The sequence below is a fragment of the Suillus paluster genome (assembly GCF_016628075.1).
Source record: "Suillus paluster strain FC165 chromosome Unknown EDB91scaffold_200, whole genome shotgun sequence".
NCBI lineage: Eukaryota > Fungi > Basidiomycota > Agaricomycetes > Boletales > Suillaceae > Suillus > Suillus paluster.
This window is the reverse complement of record NW_024537760.1, coordinates 24,239-39,617: the sequence shown is the minus strand read 5'-3', so window position 1 is coordinate 39,617 and position 15,379 is coordinate 24,239. Positions and strand designations below refer to the sequence as shown.

Here is a 15,379-nt window from a genome sequence, read left to right as displayed (position 1 = left end):
GCAAGGCAGCCCCAGCAGCAACCCCTCCCAGGCAGTACAGCCTAGGAATACCATGCCCTGTAAAGGGCAGGGGGGGCGCCTCCCCGCCTGACATAACTCCGGAAGTACACCAGAAGCGCCCGCTATGACAAGCAGGCGTATGAACAGACGGTTAGGGCCGACTGAGAGAACAAAAATGGAGAGGGATGGCCTACTGCGAACTCAGGCCCCGGCGGCAACCCCTCCCAGGGCAGTACAGCCTAGGAATACCATGCCCTGTAAAGGGCAGGGTGGGCGCCTCCCCGCCTGACATAACTCCGGAAGTACACCAGAAGCGCCCGCTATGACAAGCAGGCGTATGAACAGACGGTTAGGGCCGACTGAGAGAACAAAAATGGAGAGGGATGGCCTACTGCGAACTCAGGCCCCGGCGGCAACCCCCCCAGGGCAGTACAGCCTAGGAATACCATGCCCTGTAAAGGGCAGGGTGGGCGCCTCCCCGCCTGACATAACTCCGGAAGTACACCAGAAGCGCCCGCTATGACAAGCAGGCGTATGAACAGACGGTTAGGGCCCGACTGAGAGAACAAAAATGGAGAGGGATGGCCTACTGCGAACTCAGGCCCCGGCGGCAACCTCCCAGGGCAGTACAGCCTAGGAATACCATGCCCTGTAAAGGGCAGGGTGGGCGCCTCCCCGCCTGACATAACTCCGGAAGTACACCAGAAGCGCCCGCTATGACAAGCAGGCGTATGAACAGACGGTTAGGGCCGACTGAGAGAACAAAAATGGAGAGGGATGGCCTACTGCGAACTCAGGCCCCGGCGGCAACCCCCCCAGGGCAGTACAGCCTAGGAATACCATGCCCTGTAAAGGGCAGGGGGGGCCGCCTCCCCGCCTGACATAACTCCGGAAGTACACCAGAAGCGTCCGCTATGACAAGCAGGCGTATGCACAGACAGTTGGGAACAAAGTCTAACATGGATGGTGGTAGAAAGAAGAAAGGAGAGCATGACAAAAATGAACGAAAAATCAACCTTGACCAAACAAAGGCAAATTCACCACAACACACAATCATTAAGCACATAACAGGGATGCTCAATTCTAAAATGTCGCTGTGCACTTGACCTTACGGTCATCCTTTCGTAAGTTTCCTACACGGACCCTAAATCTTTCCTAATTTGTCCACCACCGCTCGGTTAAACCTTCACATGGAAGAAGTTCTAAACCTTGTCGCAGAGTGTCCTCGTCCTAATCCTCACTGTACAGTAGCTACCTAAACCTTTTCATGTAGCAGTACTAGTATCCCTCAACCTTTTCATGTAGTAGTGTTCCTAACCTTTCAATGTAGTATCAGCGCTAAACCTTATCATAACTCCTAAACCTTTTCATGTAGTTTTGTCACCTAGTGCCTGTGGAAGGGATCTTGCAGAAATGGACAGAGAGTTGGAATAGAGACGTGGCAGCACAGACTGGACGCTTCGCTCTCGCAAATCGACTCCCACCAACGCTCAAACCCCGCCAACATTTCACTCACACTCCTCGAGAAGTATACGGCCGTCTTATACAATGCCGCACAGGACACGGATTCATGGGAGAATACTACGCTGCATTCGTTCCAACCGAACCCACCCTCTGCCCATGTGGAGAACCACGTCAAACACGAGAACATATCATACGTGACTGCCCACTATTTGCGCGACAACGCATCCATCTGCGTGAGGTATCACACAACATCATACTCAACGAAATTTTGGGTACGGAGAAGGGCATAAAGGCACTAGCGAAGTTTATTCAAGAATCCAGCGCATTAAAGAAGGTCGCACTGGAACGAGAAGGAGACTGGGAAGAAAGGAGAGGGACAGAAGCCTGAGTAAGGGCAAAGAAGGAAGTGACGAGGGAAGGAGGAGACGAGGAGAGATCAGAAGGAGGAGGAAGGAGAGAAAGTGTATCATATTATACTAAGCCTGGACACCAAACGAGCCCACACGCACACCAAAACTCATCAAACGCGGACCGCTTGGCTATTCGTACTATACCTACATCCCTCACCCTGTTACAACACTCCCCAGCACAGCCCTAACAGGGCACCGCGTCTTAACAGCTCACTTTGTTTGTTGCGGTATATAAATATAGAATTTCTCTCTCTCTCTCACCTAGTGCCTGTTTTTCTCTGGTAATATTTGAGTCATGTAAGCGATTTTCCATACAGTATCTTCGGTACTAACTAGACATGTTGAAATATTCAAAAGAATATGATTTAGGAGCAGGTTTAGCAATGCTACATGATAAGGTTTAGCGCTGATACTACATTGAAGGGTTTAGGGATACTGCTACACAAAAAGGTTTAGGTAGCTACTGTGCAGTGAGGATTAGGACGAGGAAAGGTTTAGAACTTCTCCCATGCGAAGGTTTAGCCGAGCGGTGTTGGACAAATTAGGAAAGGTTTAAGGTCCATGTAGGTAACTTACGAAAGCATGACCGTAAGGTCAAGTGCACGGCGACAACGACATTTTAGAATTGAGCATCCCTAACAATAACAATTACCAAATGACGCTTAGTATGGCAGTTTATAAATTAAGTAAACTACATAGAGATCGAGAGGAAGAGATCGAAATGAAAGAGATTTAAAAAAGGAGAGATGTGACAATACTACCTAGGATTCTGAGCATCAGCGTGGCAGTCTACACCTGCTACTCGTAGTTGACTCAGCGACTTCGCGCGACTACTACTTAAGGTCTTTCTGCCCCTATACCCTGCGAATGCGAACTGGATTACCGTGACCAGAAACTATACTGGCATCACTTGGATGTCAGATAATGAAGGACAATCTACAGCCAGCATTACACTATGGGCAACAACCAGCGTACCCATCTGTCTATCAACTATAGAAAGCTCCATGTCCAGTGCAAAGCAGAGACTAAGGAAGCTTGAACTTTTAGAGTGTGGCCTGTGACAGCAATACACATTGAGCAGGGAAGGCCCAGGAATGACATTACCAGCGTACCATATATACCGCACTCGGTTGAGTCCCGCCCATTCGTTTTCTGAAAAACGACGGAGTAACGAGATGCGAGGGAGAAAGGTAAACTTGAACTTGACTCCAATTATTTTATCAATGGTTCGCCACGGCGCATCGTAGATTAGCTTTCAAACTCCGGTTGGCACCTAAGGGCTCACAGCTGTAACCTAACTGCCCATAGCGCAACTGCATAGCGCCAAGCCGTGAAATATATGTGTGTAATTTGTAATGTGTATCAGCTTTAACACCGTCCCTGTTTAGTTCGAGTGTGTGAAAAATGAGACACAATGACATAGCGATGAACAATGGAATCGGACCGAACACGTGCTTACTCATCCAATCACCACATATTTCGGACAAACCGGCACGTATTGTGGCCTTGCGGATCAGGTATAAAACTAGCATGGCCAGTAACACGACCTTCTCTGCTTGCGTCCTTCATTCGTCTACAACATGCCTCCTAAAAGAAAATCTACAGCAGGTGGCCAATTGGCAGGGATCTCTCGCGCAGGGCCGGGAACGGTCGAGATCGGCTCGATGATCCCCCAGCCTTCCGCCACCATCCGCCAATCGTCCAACGCACCCGCGTCCCATGCCATAAACACGGGTAACTACTGTCACTTCTGTTGTGACCACGTTGAAGCTCCGTGCTCCCACGAATGCATTGAGTGTGGAGGAATAATGTGCCAGCAGTTCGTGCCTCACAGCAGCGGTTGCATTTATTTCGGGACCGTGGACGCCAGCAAGCCATTCTTGTGCCCGATTTGCTGCAGGACGGGAGATGGTAAGGATGCTGTGCTCCCATACGCTGTGCTGGGCTATTGGATCAGGCAGAAGGTCAAGATGACCTGGCCCATGGTAGTAGTAAACCTCAGCCTGGAATCCATGAAGGACGACTACTTGGGATTGACCGTCAGGTGTGATATTGACAATCACTACAGGGATCATAAGGACAATGTAGGCTGAACCAATCCATCTGAATGACCGTGCTGAACAAACCTCATTCACAGCTATCCATCGAAAGCTTGCACATGCGTAGAAACGCACATGGGCACGAGTCTAGGAAGCTTGTTCCCAGCATCGAGTTCGTGCAACGTAACACCAAAGCTGGGTTTCCACCCAACACCTTCGTCATCATCGACACCCATTCCGATGAGTACAGCGGAATGCTCCAGCACACTGGAGGACACAGCGGTGGCACCAATACGACAATCACAGAAATTACTGCCGCATACCTAGGCGCTGAACTACTGCAAAGCATGGGTGATGCCTCGCGTGCTGCAAGACACCACAAAACCGAGATCACCACAAAAAGTGGGAAGAAGCCGTGGTGCGATCTATCTGCGAAGACCAGAGGAGGATGGAGAGGACTCATTATGATGAGCTGCGGGCCTGCAATCAGGGTTCACCACCACTTCAAGTCGGTGGTACAGTTGGTGAATGAGTAAGTGCCTTCCTTGCCTGGCAAATCCATTGCTTGCTCACCGTGCTTCAGCGATCAGTTCGATTTCGTGCTCGGGTTCGGTGGATCAGGGACATTGCCGTCCTTGGTTGCACCCATCGTAAGGTCTCTCGTCGTCGAGACCGGTGTATTCGGACGGACAGACATCTGGACATCGTTTTGCGACTTGATCGCGGCAAATCAGGGTGTATTGGACTACACCGCTGCCGTGCTCGTGTACTCAACGGTCTTCGAAGGAAACCGACGTGTCGAATGTCGTCAGGTGGCGAAGAACATGCCTGGATTGCGTGCATTTGGCGCCGAGCTGGGGTCCTGTGCAACACCTGGGTGTAATCCGTCATCGTCAGACATGCGCGTCTTTAATCGCACCGTGAATGGGAAACCGAAGGTGGGTACTATGTACTTGAGTTGCAGTGTGACGTATTAATGGCAATAACCAGGTGTCTGTACGGTGCTTGAAGTGCAGTTGGAGATCCGCTTGGGCCAGGACAGACCAAGACAACAAGCACTTCAAGAGGGTCCATCCGATCATCGCGCCTCAAGTCTTCTGGCATCATTTCCCGCCGTCCGCAGAGCTGCAAAACTTTTTCGTAACAATCACGGATGATGAAGCTAGCCAGGCAAAGGGCAAGGGCGAGAACAAGGGCGGGAAAGGTAAAGGGCGGATGAAACGCAAGCTTGACACAGCTTCTGTCGTCATGAATGACACAGAAATGATGGACAAGGAGGACTCTGATGATGGCGCCAACATGGATGTCAATTGATGATATATACCTCGATTGCAAGTAGTGAATACCCCATCTGAATTTTGTACTTGTGCCATACAATGAAGCTTGCTCGTGTTCATAATCAGGGTCTACGGTCTCCCTTGAAATTACTGTTATTCTCTTGTTTTACATGCTTTTATCAGCATAATGATCGGGATGCTGTGATAGCATCAATGTTGTACGGGAGGCCCGTGTTCAGCTGGGTGGAGTCTGCAAGGCTAGAGTGAATGTACTGAGACATTGCATGGCATCGGAACAGAGGAAAGTCTGTGATGGAGGTCGGAGACTGGGAGGAGGTACAAGCGCGTCCATGGACAGCTAGGTTTCATATACAGTCTTAAACGGGCACTTGAGCCAGCAAAACTTTGTCGGCGTCCTGTTGCACAACAAAGAGTTATCATCCGGATCCGTCTGGTACAAACTTATAAGATATGTTCATAAGTGTATAAAATAAACTATTGAGTCCATCGATTGATGTATGAATATGTTGTGAATGCATCAATGTTTTCGGTCTTTATCACCGGTCCACGGTCACTTGAGCCAGCATCAAAAGAAGTAAATCAAAGAGATTAGCGTTATCTTTACAATCGGTAACGTTAATGACCAACTATTCACTCCCACCATCAGACTCATCGCCGTCATTCTCATCAGCGCCTTCCTCATCACCATGACTGCCGTCTTGTTGGCTCTCCTCAGATGCCTCTGGATCATTCAGCGTCGGCCTTGGCAGCGGTGCTTCCAGTTTCCCAAGTTTTGGCTTGTTCCATGCTGGTCTCTGTCTTTCCAACTTCGCTCGATCTCTTTCTGCCTCCCACATCTTCACTTGATCTCTGTATGCTGTTCTGCGCGCTTCATTTCTCACCAGCCGCGCAGCTTCCGCTTCTTTCCACGATTTTAATAATTCTGTCCTCCCTTCTCTCTCCATTCGGCGAGCTTCGCGTCCTGCTTCCTCTTCCTCGGCAGCTCTTTGATGTTCAACCACACGGTGGTGAAATTCATCACTGGTAAGCAATCTTGGAAGCCCGTCCCCAACGAGTTGACCACCTTTTTTACTGTTCTTTTTCTTCTCCTCTTGTGCTGCAAGCTGACTAGAGAGCCGATCACAGGACATGGATTGCAGAACTACGGCAGACTGCATGCCAGCCAGTGAACTCTTGTAGTGAGTTTCGCGATCATAAGCGCCACGAAGGGCATCCTGGTACAATTTCTCCTTGGCTGATTCTGGTTCTGTCTTTAGTAGGTCATGGTTTCGTTTGCGTGTTGGCGTAATAGGTATCGGGATGAATGTGGGGAGACTGTGGGTGGATTGTACTGGGGAACTTGAAATGAGAAATGCTGCAGACGTCGATGCCAATCCCTCGATGGCCTGCTCCGCAACACCTGTCAGCCAGCCAGGTGAGCGAAATGAACCCGTCGCAGGGCCTGAACTGTTTTCTGATGGTGTCTCGACAAATGGGTCGACCAAGTGGCGCTCCTTCTGGTATCGTTGAATGGTACCTGTGAGCACTTTCACAGGACTAGTCTGCGGCAAAGGCAAGCAACCCTTGGATGATGTCTCCAAGCTTGGCGCCATCGTTTCCTTTGTGACTACATAGAGAGATATCTGTTGGGAATATGGTGAGTGTTTGGGATGTGTTTGACGACACGGAGTTGTTCACGTGAGCAAAACATATCTGGACTTCAATGAAAAATATGCAAATTACAACGTCGGTGTCTAAGTGTGGTGGGCTTGAAGCCGACGTCTACTTGCTGGCAGTTGGTTTACTGCGTCACTGTGAAAAACACTACAGTTAGTCAAGAAATTTGTAAAATGTTTGATCTTACCCTTGCATTGGGACAACGTCAACGAAAACGACACGATGCGCAACGAGAACAACACAGAACGATACGGTAGACGACGACCACGACCACGACCACGACCACGACAGGAACGATGCGATGCACGACAAAAACGATACGATGTACGACGAAAACAATACGTGCAACGCGTCTTCATCGGAAATCTCAGAGCTCATCATGTTTACTACTATGTAATTACAGAATTATCATATTTCCTCCGTCCTCATCGTGTTGGGTCTTTACTGGGGATGAACTAAGACGCAAATTGTGCGCATAAATCATGTTCTTGTAATGTACAACATTGAATATTCACTGTCCTCCACTCTGGTTTGGCCGTCATATTGCTCGACAATAGGAGCTTGCAACTGACATCTCAAACGCCAATGCACGCCAATATCGCCCACCACATTGTTCGCAACCGACGGCATTTGCTGTGGCACAATGTGGACGCGTCTCGATAATTCACGCCCACAGTTGATAAAAACCTATCGTTTTCTTTTCGAGTTGACCTTCAAGAGAACTTAATCCTTCAACCGATATCACCCAACCCTTCGGCTTCTACAGCTATACACCATGCCGCTCGCTGACCGTCGCCTTGCTCGATCTTACGTCCACCTTCCTGGGTACCAAGAACGCGTTACAGGTCCCTTTCGTCCCCTAGGCATTTCCTTGGGTGCTGGGTCTTTTGCGTCGGCTTGGGGAGCTCAAGACCATGGATCTGGACGCCTGCTGTGTATGAAGGATATCGACAGGCGCAAGATGGTGGAGGAGGAATCAGAAGACGTCGTTGCAACGGAGCTCGAAGTCTACCGGCACATGGCCTCCTGGGAGAAGGAGTGCGACGGAAGGGCATTCCTCATGCAATTGGAAATGTGTTTTTCAACACACGATAGCATCTATTTTGTCATGGTATGTGCTCCCCCTGCCCCAACAGTTTGAGCGACTTGACTTTGCGCATACATTAGGACTTGATGGTTTTTGACCTCCGGAAGCTCATGGCTGATGAGCCTGAATTCAGTTTCGAGAACGCTCCTAGATTGAGCGCTCAGATGGTGAGCGGGCGTCGCTGACTACGTAGTATGCAATCCCTGACGCAACCGTTTTTTGAAGGCCCTTGGTATCAATGCTCTTCACAGCATGGGCATTATACACCGCGACATAAAGCCAGATAACATTCTCATAGATTCCCGCTACAACGTCAAAATCGCAGATTTCGGGCTCTCCCATCTGCACGGGACGCCTTTGGAACCAGGGGAAGGGTATACGTCGGCCTATATGGGAACCCTCGCGTATATGGCACCTGAAGTAATGTTTAACGAGGGTGACAAATACGGATGCGCGGTAGACTGGTGGTCTTTTGGATGCGTCCTTTACGAGCTCATTTCTCCGGGGCACAAGGCGGGTGTCCTATATTCCTTTATTACAGCACAACTAAAGCTTTTAATCAGGGGCTCTTCAACGCGGTGGATGAGATAGACGCCTATGTCAAGTCGTCCACTTCCGAGGCGTTAGAGGAGCTCGACCCATGCGTGGGTAGCTTAGTGTCGATGGTAACGTTCTATATCACGTTCCTTTTCAAACCTGCTCACTTACATGCCACGATAGCTGCTCGAACCCGTCGACTGCCTGCGATATGAATTTGAAGGCATCAAGTCACACCCATGGTTCACGGTCAACGGCATGTCAGAATTTGACAATGCTGCCTATCGTGGTTAGTGATTTCTGAGTTGTTTCTGAGGAGTGCGCTGAATATTTATTGCAGCCATTCAACGCTTCCAAATCAAGTTCATACACGGAGAAGATCAAGATGAACACGACGAAGAGCTCCTACATCCTGTGCGGGTGGAGTGGCAGAATTTTTGGCCTGTTTTTGCATGATGGGCAACCATGTAGATATGATACTATAGCATCTATTAACCATATCCCCGCGTTAACCCCAGGCCCCTGACCCTGACGGATGGCAATATGAGTTCCTTCCCATTACGCAAATCGTTGTTACTTCCTACGTTCCCTCTAACCATCGAAGCAATACAGTCACATCTAACTACTTACGTTTTCATATCTTATGTACGTTACTGGATTTACAGCTGAGGCGTCATTTTAATCAGCAGTAGTACTTTCTGTGCCCTCAATAGTGATATCCAGTCAAGAGACAAGTATGGACGAAAGAGTCCTTCAGCGCCATGCTAAACACAGGAGCAAGAACTTTGCGCAAGGTGTTATACCCTAGCGAAGGACCCAGGTGGTCAATAAGGATGCACACGTTGGTGTGAATGGAAGCTTCAGGTTCTGATTGGAGGCGGGAAAGGTAGTGAAGTCGATCGTCATTGAGTATGCGGCAAGGTAGCTGTAAATGTTATTAACAGTAGGACGATAGCCTGAACGGTTGCTTCGCGAATGACGACGACTGTGTGGGTGAAGCTAATTTGCCGCACGATGACCGTTAAATGAACTACTCTAAACGATGGATGGAATATGCATACCAGGTTTGGCCAGACCTTATCGACGGCCGTCGTCTTATCCGGCTTCGGCCAAGCCAGGGAGACCGTCTCGCACGCCAGGTTCAACTCAACTTTCTACCTTATACATATTTGATCGCCTGGGAGCTCAATACGGCTTGGGATCTTACTGGAGGTCTTACACACCAAGGGGTGCATGGTGTCTGTGGACATGGATTTAAATGATATGTAGAAGGAAGGGTTGGCTTGGCCGTGGTGATATGATAGATAGACCGGCAAGTATTGCGCTTCGTCGACGCGTGCCGACCATGTCCACGTCGATGGCCGTGGATGCGCTTGTATTAATTAGCCTTTGCCACCCTAATTTTGTAGCTCGGCGGAGCGTGCCACTGTGTTATACATCGGCCTACATGTTTTCCCATTATACGGCTTCAGTCCAACGATCTGCAACGGAGGGAGTATATGGTATGCTGTCCTGTTGTATATACAGCACAGTACTTTGTATGCCGAAGGGTCTTTGCTAATCAAGGGAATTACTACGAAGTAATGAACAGGTTATGCAAATGAACACAGTCCAAACGATGTAATGAATGCGGCGATCCAATGACATTAATGAAAGGTGCTAAGCTAGACTAAAGTGGTGTACAATTCCATGGGTGGGTGCAGCTGATCTGCCTTTGTACACACATCCGCTGCGTGGCCGTCTGAACCAGCTGCATGGGATTCAACAGAGTGTCGATTCCAACCAACCCACTTTTTGCGCAGGAGGAAGGACTCATGGTTACCAGATTGGATGAGCCGCAGACGACCTTGGAACCACGTCTCCCATTCGTGAGACCACTCTCCTCGCCACTTCTTCATTCTATTAAAGACATCCACAGGAGGCCATAACGTACGGACATCAGTGCCTTTGATGGCGGTGCCTATGAGGATGGCGAGATCACTGTCCGTGACGCTGTCGTCAATATCGGTGCCAATGCGATTCGCACGGTCGTGCAAGTACGCGTCCGTGGATGGCCCAGCGAGGGCGGCCGCAAACAGGCTTTCCGGGCCGTAGTGCAATGCAATGCGCCAAGCAATCCCGCCCATAGTAAGAAAGCGGCGAGCAAAAGGAAGACAAAGCATTGCCCTGACCCTAGTCTCATATTCCTGAGTTGAATGGGCGTTCCAAAGTAGGGGAGGATGTGTGGCATTGAGATGACTGGGGGGAGGAACGGGAGCAGCAGGCCGAGGAACGGCTATGTCGTATGGACTGACGTATACTCTCCAATCGAGTCCTTTGGAGAGACAGCCAATAGCCCAAAACCACAGAGGTAAATCCGGGTACTGGGCTCTCCACAGACGGACTCTGAGTTCGGTTGCCTTGGAAATTGCTAATCGACCACGGCAGACCACTGGCAGAGACGGATACGAGGGATGCTGAACGTGGTGCAAGTCAACCGCTATGGAGCAATTAAACTCGGCAAGGCATTTGGTTTGCTCGATGAGCCAGCGAGTCTTGTCTGTGTCAGCGGGGTCTGGATGTATGCCGTCGAAGACAGCCACCGCGGTGATATTGACGTGATGCGACGATGGTGAGGAGCCGTGAGGAGCTTGTGAGGAAGTCTCTGGAGGCGAAGGTTCGGCTGAAGGCCCGGGACGGTTCTGAGGGCATGATGCTTGGCACGCTTCTTCTTCGATAGATGTTAGAAATGATGACCTGCCGAGTCAATTGAAATGGCTTACGAGGCGAGACTTGGACTGAAGGCCCGGGGATGCTGTGAAGGCATGCCGCTTGGCATGCATTTCCTTCATTCTGACAGGTTCTTGTTTGTCGTGCGCTGTCTTCGTTCTGAAGGCCTGAAGCGTTAAATGCGTTTTCTTCTATAGACGTTAGAAATGATAGGTTATGGAGGGACGTTATAACGGCTCACCCGGTTCAAGTATGCCGTTGTTAACCAGACCGTGTCGAGCTGATGAAACCGGAGAAGCCGATCGTCCCGGAGAAGCCGATCGTCCGCGACGAGGAGGCACCGCATTGTGTGACGGCCAGTCTCTGTATGACGACAATCTCCCGCTATCATGAGGGGGAGAGGCTGGTGCGCGAGAGGTATAGTCCCTGAAAGATGAGGATGTGTAGCGCGCGGGGGATGTTGGACGTGGATCTGAGGCGTTAGGTACCTCCATGGCCTGATACTCAGGGGACCCGGACATGGCAGCGTCCACGACAACATCATCCATTTCGATGTTTTGCTGCGTCTCTTCCCTCACTCGTTCAAGCTCCTTTTCCTTCCTTTTTTCCTCGAGGTATGCCTCCAATGAATCTGCCTGTGCCTGCAGTTCCTTAGCACGTACACGATGCCCTTCTTCAGAGTTCCAGAGGCGTTCGTGGTATGGAACCTTTGTCTCTATCACAGATTGCTCCGCCTCCTTCCCTTCAGGCCGCCCCCGCCGTGTTGATGGTCCCGCTGATGGTCCCAATTCCTCGTCACTAACCTCAACCGGGAGTGGTGGTTGAGCAATCTGATCCGCCGATGTCAGAAAGAACCATCTAGCTCTCTCGTAGGCAGGGTCAGGAATGCCGAGCTGATGTCCAAAGACGTTGTGTTCGATGGTGTTGATGGCGAACAATCCGCACGAAGCCGAGTCGTTCTGGTGACCGTGCGGCAACTCATATCCAGCATTCTTAAACCTCCCACCGAATCGTTTCGTGAACCACCACTGCAGCTTGTTAGTGATCTCCTGGATTCCGATGTGCGCATCAAGGGAGTCCCCTATGTTCAAGTTGGCTTAGGCATTGTAACTTACGTGTAGACGTAGGTACTTACCGTAGCTGAAAGATTGCTTTTCGAAATCGATTTCCAACGCGATGTAGTGATTGCTGACATGGATCGGGGTATAAAGATACCTTGATGTCTTCGCGCTATGTTCTAGAGTGCGCAGGAAGCTGCGCGGCTGGTCATGATATGTGATGCTTTTGGCGCTGCGGATGGCGTCGGCAAACCCGGTGTTCACGATCACTACGTCGGGCCGTTTGTTAGGCAAGCGAGCGGCAAGGCAAGTGACCATCATGTCGACGAGAGCTTCAGATAACCACGCCCTATCAGATAAAAAGTTTACTAAGGGCAAGGTTGTTCTCCCAATGGCAGACGCTTGGCCATGTATTGGCCCATTCCATGGGAGAACGTCCAGCTGCCTCGCTACCGTGCGGTAGTGTTCCGCATCATCCCCTTCCTGTTTGCTCTGTAGCCATGCCTTTCCTTTCGCCCATTGAGACCTCGCGCGATGGATCTCGTGCATCACCTGCCAGAATCGCACGACCCACATAGGTAGTAGGGTAGTGTGTGTACGAGGATCACGAATGGATCGCATCCCATTCAACAGCTCCTGTCCAAAGCTTTCACGAAGGCCTATTACTAACTCGTGGGGAGGAATGGGGTCGCGAGGTTTCAACTTGCGATTGGGAGCGCTTGGATCATAGGAGAGCCCGCATTCGGGAGGCCAATCGGCGATTTGTGGAAGGTCGAATTTAAGTAGATCGACAACGGAGATATTGTAGGCAGGGACCAGCGGTGCTATCCGTCCCTCTGGATAGGTCAAAACTGACATGCAAAGGCTGTCCAGATCCTGAGGCAGCGGCAGCTTGGGGAATTCTCGGCCTCGCCCGATCCATCGGTGAGCGACATCAAGGAGATGTAGAAGTTTCTTGTCTGGCACTTGGCGAAGGAGGCATAAATGCTTTGAAGGGTACACTAACGGTGAGACTTCTATTTCCTCGTCGTCGTCATCCTCGTCATCGATGCTGTTCTCGTCGTCATCAAAGTAGAGGGTGATGTCGCCTGTGTCTTCTTGGAAGAATGTTGTGGGACGGTCCAAGCGTTTGAGGCGGCTGATTTCGCTAGGATTGCCCGTGATCTCCAATGCTGAATTACCTTGATCACTGGTTACGAACGTACGGGGGCGTTGTTTTTTCCCCTTATATGCCGGTGCCTGTCCGTGCGGCCAAAACTTGTCCATCAGCCCAATTCCCCATACCACTAACATAGGAAGGATTAGACAACAATGGACATTTAAGTGATTGGCGTACCGAAATTTGGCGACATTACAGGCACTTTCTTGCGAGGGAGAGGGGCAGTGTCCTGCCTGGCTTGGCTTCCTGGCTTGGGAGGCATTAGGTAGTTGGAAGTTGTAACGAGAAAGCAAGTCAATCGCGATGCGTTCGACGATGCAAAGATAAAGTAAAGGTCGACCGCGATGCGTTCGACAATGCAACGGTAAGTAAAGGTCAACCGCGATGCGATCGATGATGGGAACAGTGAAGTAAAGATCAACCGCGATGCGATCGATGATGGAACGGTGAAGTAAAGGTCAACCGCGATGCGTTCGACGATGCAACGGTAAGTAAAGGTCAACCGCGATGCGATCGATGATGGAACGGTAAGTAAAGGTCAACCGCGATGCGATCGATGATGGAACGGTAAGTAAAGGTCAACCGCGATGCGATCGATGATGGAACGGTAAGTAAAGGTCAACCGCGATGCGATCGATGATGGAACGGTAAAGTAAAGGTCAACCGCGATGCGTTCGACAATGTAATAGTGATGGAAGTTGTGGGGAAAGAATTGAAAACAAAAGATGGCAAAACACTGGCATAATATACAGTAGACTGTCAACGGTCACATGACTAAACATTGGAAAAGCCACCAGTCCACAAACGCGTTACATTTATGATTGTGCGTTTAGGTCCACAATTAAAGCCTCGACTTTCACTTGCCCTGACATTCTCGAAGATGGCCCATGACTAAACATTGGAAAAGCCGCAAGTCCATAAATGAGTTACATTTATGATTATGCGTTCAAGTCCACAAATGCCTTGAGCGAGCGTGAGCGTACTGGAGTGTAGAGGGGAGACGGAGACAATAATGAGTTGAAATTATGATGAAGATGAGAGAGAGCAATGATTAACCAGTTTAGTAATGACAAGGGAGACAAAGACGATAAATTATCACAGGCTGCCATCCATTTGGTGGGAGGTGTGCTCTACAAAGCAAAATGAAATTTTGGGCACCAAAGTCCCAGTAGCAACCCCTCACAGGCAGTACAGCCTGGGAATACTCCGCCCTTTAAGGGGTGGAGGGGGTGCCGCCCCGCCGAACACAACTCCAGAGTACTCCAGAAGCACCTGCTATGGCAGGCAGGCGTGTGCTAGGCGGTTGGGACTGCCGATAACCAACGCGGACAAAAACAAACCAACAAGCAAAGAGGCTGACCCGAACAAGATCAGACTACAAGTCCCGACACCTACCCCACCAAGGCAGTACAGCCCAGGAATGCCCTGCCCTTTAAAGGGCAGAGGGGGAGCCGCCCCGCTTAACATAACTCCAGAGTACTCCAGAAGCGTCTGCCATGCCAGGCAGACGTATGCGAGACGGTTGGGACCGCAGATTGCAGATAGAGAACGGAGCGGAAGGACAAGAGCTGGCTTGATTGCCAGGGTGGGCCGGCCGTGCGACACACACGAGACTAAAACCCCAGCAGCGACCCCTCCCAGGCAGTACAGCCCAAGAATGCCCTGCCCTGTAAAGGGCAGAGGGTGTGCCACCCCACCTAGCATAATTCCAGAATACTCCAGAAGCGCCTGCCATTACAGGCAGGCGTATGCTAGGCGGTTGGGGGGAAAGTACTTGTGGCCCTGTGGCGTGGATGGATGCAGAAACAAGAAGACAGACGAAACAAATACAAAATGAACCGCGACCAAATAAAGGCAAATAAATACACAAACAGAGCTCGAACACGTGACATATCAACTTTGCGTGCATTCGAAACCTCAAAGATACAGTACATTATCTCATAACGTATACGGTAATAATCA

General features: G+C 50.2%; 4 protein-coding genes across 4 annotated transcripts; 2 read left to right on the top strand and 2 right to left on the bottom strand.

Annotated features, from left to right (window-relative positions):
* Positions 1-3,454: 3,454 nt before the first annotated feature.
* Positions 3,455-5,227, top strand: EDB91DRAFT_1256570 (uncharacterized protein; the record flags this gene model as incomplete). The annotated part of the gene is made up of 4 exons (XM_041324184.1): positions 3,455-3,958; positions 4,012-4,445; positions 4,497-4,851; positions 4,904-5,227. The coding sequence occupies 4 exons, from the start codon at positions 3,455-3,457 to the stop codon at positions 5,225-5,227; spliced, it is 1,617 nt and encodes a 538-aa protein (XP_041169257.1).
* A 610-nt stretch (positions 5,228-5,837) lies between these two features.
* Positions 5,838-6,803, bottom strand: EDB91DRAFT_1064444 (uncharacterized protein; the record flags this gene model as incomplete). The annotated part of the gene is made up of 1 exon (XM_041314704.1): positions 5,838-6,803. The coding sequence occupies one exon, from the start codon at positions 6,801-6,803 to the stop codon at positions 5,838-5,840; it is 966 nt and encodes a 321-aa protein (XP_041169256.1).
* Positions 6,804-7,642: 839 nt separating this feature from the next.
* EDB91DRAFT_1088488 (kinase-like domain-containing protein) lies at positions 7,643-8,947 on the top strand (the record flags this gene model as incomplete). The annotated part of the gene is made up of 6 exons (XM_041316452.1): positions 7,643-7,978; positions 8,035-8,121; positions 8,180-8,473; positions 8,518-8,598; positions 8,675-8,780; positions 8,832-8,947. 6 exons carry the CDS (start codon positions 7,643-7,645, stop codon positions 8,945-8,947), a joined length of 1,020 nt encoding a protein of 339 aa, XP_041169255.1.
* A 1,208-nt stretch (positions 8,948-10,155) lies between these two features.
* Positions 10,156-13,679, bottom strand: EDB91DRAFT_1256567 (uncharacterized protein; the record flags this gene model as incomplete). The annotated part of the gene is made up of 5 exons (XM_041324183.1): positions 10,156-11,201; positions 11,254-11,391; positions 11,442-12,281; positions 12,336-13,544; positions 13,595-13,679. 5 exons carry the CDS (start codon positions 13,677-13,679, stop codon positions 10,156-10,158), a joined length of 3,318 nt encoding a protein of 1,105 aa, XP_041169254.1.
* Between the last annotated feature and the right edge of the window lie 1,700 nt (positions 13,680-15,379).